General features: G+C 52.1%; 1 protein-coding gene across 1 annotated transcript; it reads right to left on the bottom strand.

The window, feature by feature from the left end:
• Window positions 1–360: 360 nt before the first annotated feature.
• EAH_00035760 (CMGC kinase, Lammer family, putative) lies at window positions 361–5,037 on the bottom strand (the record flags this gene model as incomplete). Its single annotated transcript, XM_013392102.1, has 8 exons — window positions 361–486; window positions 806–973; window positions 1,127–1,242; window positions 1,596–1,746; window positions 2,146–2,199; window positions 2,483–2,782; window positions 3,337–3,965; window positions 4,494–5,037. The coding sequence occupies 8 exons, from the start codon at window positions 5,035–5,037 to the stop codon at window positions 361–363; spliced, it is 2,088 nt and encodes a 695-aa protein (XP_013247556.1).
• Window positions 5,038–5,465: the final 428 nt, after the last annotated feature.

Here is a 5,465-nt window from a genome sequence, read left to right as displayed (position 1 = left end):
TATATATATATATATATATATATATATATATATATATATATATATATGCAGGCTGCAGCTCTAGGTCTATTTACCCAATTTGCTGCTGGGCAGCGGAGACGGGCTGAGCTGAGCCTTGTTAAGCAGAAGCAGATTCGCCTCGAGAATGTCTACAGACATCCGCTAACTTAAGTTCAAACGCTCTCATCGTTGCTGCCTCCATCACGCCAGCGCATGCGGGGCTTGACCGGAGGCTCCCGGCAGGTTTGCAGTTGCAGCGAATTGGGGCAGCAGCAGCATAGCAAAAGTTTCCGCGTTTGCTGCTGCCGCTCCCGCTGCTGCTGCTACTGCTGCAGCAGCCGCAGCAGCAACTAAAGCGCTCTATTTCCCAAGTGAAAAGATCGGGTGCCGCAGCGCCTCCTTTGGGTCTGGCCGTTTCCGCGGATCGATTTGCAAAATAAACCGCACGAAGTCAGCCAACAAGCGGTCCTGAGGCAGCACCAACTCCTGTCAAACAACAGCAGCAGCACCAGCAGCACCAGCAGCAATTAAGGCACCATTTCCAATGTTCCCATGCTGGGTTCCCAGCCAGCACACGAACTACCTGCTGCCCAGGTCGGCGGAAGTACACCCCGATGCTGCGTTGTATGTACAGTGAGCTTCAGCCCGGACGGCACACGAAGCAAATTGCATGAACTGGAGGTGTATCAACAGCAAAGCAGAAAACAACACGTTCGTAAGGGAAAGAATGCACGACAACCTAACACGCGCACGCTGGTTCCAAAGACAAACAACCATAAACCTTAAGCCCTGAACCCTAGCCGACCTCAAGAGGCACGCAATCCTTGACTCGATTGACACTTCCGGCAGATGCAGCTCCTTCTGGCCACTTCAGGCGGACCTCTCCCCGGCTGTCTGTCGTGAGGTATCCTTTCCCTGCTCCTTTTTGCGCCTTTTGCAGCATTTCCTTCGGAAACGGCTCCACAATGCGTTCCTGCATGCGCATGCAGAGAGCAATCCCGTTTACACATTAAGGTGTACAGACACCGCGAGACTGTTCTTTGCACACTTGTGCATGCAAAGACAGCTAAACGCATTCAGCTGTACATACACCCCAGAAGCGATGCCAACGAGCAACCCCACCTACCATCATAGCCAAGTGTTCAAGATGTTCATGCGTGCGAAACAATACGTCTCCGGTGTACAGCTCCATCAATATACACCCCAATGACCACATGTCGTTCGCCATGTCCCACCCAATGTCTGTACAGGCACCCGAAACCGTAGAAGGAACAACGGAAAAAGTCAGACCAACGGCAACACCAAGGAAGAACCTAAAATCATACAACAGCAGCAGCACTACTAGAAACAGCCAGAAGCAACGATGGATCTAGCAGAAGCCGCAGCTGCTCCTGCAGCAGCAACTGCTTCTGCAGCATCTGCTGCTGCAGCAATTCCTTGAGCAGCAGCTGCTTCTGCAGCACTGTATTCGCGCGTGATACGCGACGCAAACGAGCGGCGCTGCCCAGATCGGTAGCTGCTGCAGCTGCTGCGTAGAGTACAGAAAGACAGCAGCAGCAGTAGTAGTTAAAAGGTGCATTCCAATCCTTTCTTACCCAGAATAACTTCTGGGGCCCTGTATTGTCGGGTGTTAATGAGAGACGAGTGATAGTCTTCCTCAAACGTCGCACTTCCAAAATCAATGATTTTCACTTGCATGCTCGCAGGCCGGAGGTATGGAGTGGAGCAGTCGTCTTCCTCCGAGGGCTGTACGTACACCGCAAACAGAAGAGGGGGAGGGAATAATAACACGGCACCAGTAGTAGATGGAGATGCATCCATGGATTCGACGGGTCAATCACCGCAATGCAGCAACAGCAGCAGCAACGGCAGCAACAACAGCAGCAGCAGCAACAGCAGCAGCAGCAGCACCAGCAATCACCCAAACAAAGCCGGAAACCACACGCATACTTCATGCCCGAAGCGGAAATGCACGACACAGAAAAAGCCCGCGCAAGAACTTCCTTCCTTGAAGTGGAAACATAACTAGAATATAAAACAATGTTATATATATATATATATATTCCATATATTGCATTAATAAAGAGGAAGAACGACACGTGTGCACCTGCTGCTGCTGCGGAACACTGGCAGCAGTTGACTCACCCGGGGAGCGCGCGTCTCAAACATCTTCTCCCCTTGCAGCAAAATGTTTTCAGGCTGCAGCAACACCAAAGCCCTAAACCCTAAACCCTAAACCCTAATGCGTGCCGCCGCCCCTTCTCCATTAATGTTCACTGCTGCAGCTAAACATCCCGTAACCCCAAAAACCAAGCAGCCTGCAACAGAGCTCCCCTTGAGAGCCTAACAGAAGAATCCATGCATGCATGCATTCATGCATGCATGCACTTAGTGCTGCTGCTGCTGCTACTGCTGCTGCTACTGCTGCTTCTGGTGGTGTTGATGTTGGTGGTGGTTGCATGCAGAGGGAGGGGGAGAGGACCTTGAGGTCTGTGTGTGCGAGTTTGCAGTCTCGCATGAAGGCGAGGGTGTTAAGTCCTTGTCTAGCGACTTCAACGATATCTTGCAAGTAGAAGCCTCTATATTTGTTTTCTGCTAGAACATCATAAAGGCTCTTCCCTAGACATTCAAAAACCAAACACATATGCCGCTGGTGATACATAAATGCATCTAACAGACACACACAACCTGACTCCCTTCGGTAATCTTTCCGATTCAACTTCCGCAAAATATCCGCTTCAATTTCCGCTGCTGCGGTGTACCGAGCCACGTCCCGCACCACCTGAACCACCAAACCACAAACCCTAAACCCTAAACCCTAAACCCTAAATTGCCGTAAATCACCTTAAATAACCCCATACAACCCTAAACAACCCTAAATCACCCTATAAAGCCCTAAATAACCCTTTAAAACTCTAAATAGATAAGCCTAAATAATTGGAAATAACGCTAAAAAAACCCTAAATAAATAACCCTAAATAAATAACCCCAATAAATAAATAACCCTCAACAACAATAAATAACCCTAAATAACTCTAAATAAATAGCTTTAAACAAGCATAAATAGTGCTATATAAATAGCCCTAAATAAATAACCCTAAATAAATAACCTTAAATAAATAATCCTAAATAAATAACCCTAACGCCTAAAGCCCCCACGAAACAAACAAGCAGAGATAGGGATGGATAGATGAAGAATCAAACGGTGCCTGTTTTTTCTGCATTCTATCCTGCTGCTTGTGCGTCTGCTGTTGCTGCTGCCGCTGCTGCTGCTGCTGCTGCTGCTTGTGCTGCTGCTGGTGTTGTGCTTGATTTGCTGATGATATATAGCATTACCTTGATGGCGACTTGCGTCTGTAATAGAACATCTACGCAGCGCAGCACTCTACCGAATGTTCCGTCGCCTAACTTTGCAAGAACCCGATATCTGTTATTTAACCAAAGGCCTGGCTTCCAAGAGAAGTGTGTAATTTCATCTCTTGATGCCTCTTTATTTTGCTTCCGCAGACTCTTCCTTCCGCTCTGCTGCTGCTGCTGCTGCTGCTGCTGCTGAGGGGGAGGTGGAGACCGGCGAGGCTGCCGCTGCGAAGAATGAACGCGGCTCTTCTTGCTGCTGCTCCCTGCTGCTTCTCGTCTGCTGCGTCGCTCGTGGCCGTGCTTGCTGCTATTTTGTTTTGCTGCTGATGTAGCAGCAGCAGCAAGCGGTCGCCCGTTGGTGGGGCTGTAGTGGCGGGCCCTGTACGGACTGCTGTGCTTCCGAGAACTCCTCCTTCCTGCTGCTGTTGCTGCTGCTGCTGCTGCTCCCCTGTGCCTATCTCCGCCAAGGCGGCGACTCTCCACGCTGCTGCTGTTGCTGCTGCGCCACTTGCTGCTGCTGCTGCGGCTTCTGCTGCAGCTCATGCGACGCCGGGCGTCCTTCTGATACCATTTGCTAGAGTAATGCCGCCTCTTGTTGTAATCTTCACCTGCAGCAGCAGCAGCAACAGCAGCAGCAGCGACACCAGCAACACAAGAAACTCAGCATACACCAGCAGCAACATCGGCAACAGGCGACAACCAAACAAACACCACCAGCAACACGAAACATACGCCAACTCCAGCAGCAGCACATGCAACTGCAGCAGCAACAGCTACAACAGCAGCAGCAGCAACAGCTATAACAGCAGCAGCAGCAGCAATAGGTACAGCAATACTAGCGACAGCTACAGCACCTGCAGCAGCAGCAGTAACTACTATAACAGCAGAAGAACAACAACAGCAGCAGCAGCGACAACAACAGCAACAGCAGCAGCGGCAACAGCAACAGCAGCGGCGGCAGCAGAGACAGCACCGACAGCACCAGCGACAACAGAAACGGCAGTAGCAGCAGCAGCAGCGACAGCAACAACAGCATCAGCGGCTAACCAGAGGCGCCTGGTGGTTTTCTTGATTTGGCTGGAGGTAAGCGAGAATGAGGAGAAGGAGAAGGTCTTTGAGCTCTGCTGCTGCAGCACCTCGCGCTTCGCCCGCCACCGTGCATCCTGCTGCTGTCTCTGTCTCTATCTCTATCTCTGTCTCTGTCTCTGGGCTTGTCGCACCCGTCTCTCTCCCTCTGCCTGCCGCTGCGAGCCCCTTCAGTTTTGCTGCTTCTGTCTTTGTCTCTGTCTCTGTCTCTGTCTCTGTCTCTGTCTCTGTCTCTGTCTCTGCTGCTGCGGTATGAGGAGAGTGCATATCCGCCTGTCTCTGCTGAACTCCTTCTGCTGCTGCGGTGAGAACCTGCGGGCTGCAGCAGCCGCATCTGCTGCTGCTGCTGAAGAGGCTGGCGGTGGTTGTGCCGCCTGCTGCTATCTTCATCTCTGTCTCTGTCTCTGTCTCTGTCTCTTTCTCTGTCTCTTTCTCTGTCTCTTTCTGGTTTGCTGCTGCCGCCTGCATGTCGTTTGATGCTGCGCCGCCTACTGCCTTGGGATCCGATCCCAGACCGCTGCCCCACAGGCGAACGCAGCTTGCTGCTGTTGCTGCTGTTGCTGCTTCTGCTGCGGTGTCTGCACAGCTGCGCATCTCGAGAACGACTGCGACTGCGCCGGCCGGGGGCCCCGCCGGAGCTGCTCCGGCTCATTGCTGCTCCCCGTGCTGCTGCTGCTGCTGCTGCTGCTGCAGCTGCTGCTACTGCACCTTCCCCTCCTCCTCCTCGCACTGCTCCTGATGCTGCAGGTCCTGCTGCTGCTTTGCTGCTGCAGTTAACGCTACAACTGCTCCTCTTCGCGGAATACAAATGACTGGGCAGCAGCAGCAGCTGCTGCTGCCGCTACTGCTGCTGCCGCTGCTGCTGCAAGAAAATGCTGACAGCAATGCTGATTCTGTCGACTTGCTGCTCTATGGAGGACGAGAAGTCAGTGAACGGAGCTATTTCTTTCCCACAGATGCTGCTGCTGCTGCGGCTGCTGCTGCTGCTGCGGCTGCTGCTGCTGCTGTAGCTGTTGCTGCTG

This window comes from Eimeria acervulina, genomic scaffold (genome assembly GCF_000499425.1).
Source record: "Eimeria acervulina Houghton genomic scaffold, Eah_scaff378, whole genome shotgun sequence".
Classification (NCBI taxonomy): domain Eukaryota; phylum Apicomplexa; class Conoidasida; order Eucoccidiorida; family Eimeriidae; genus Eimeria; species Eimeria acervulina.
Note: the sequence above shows the minus strand (reverse complement) of the source record. Positions and strands in the feature narration are given on the sequence as shown.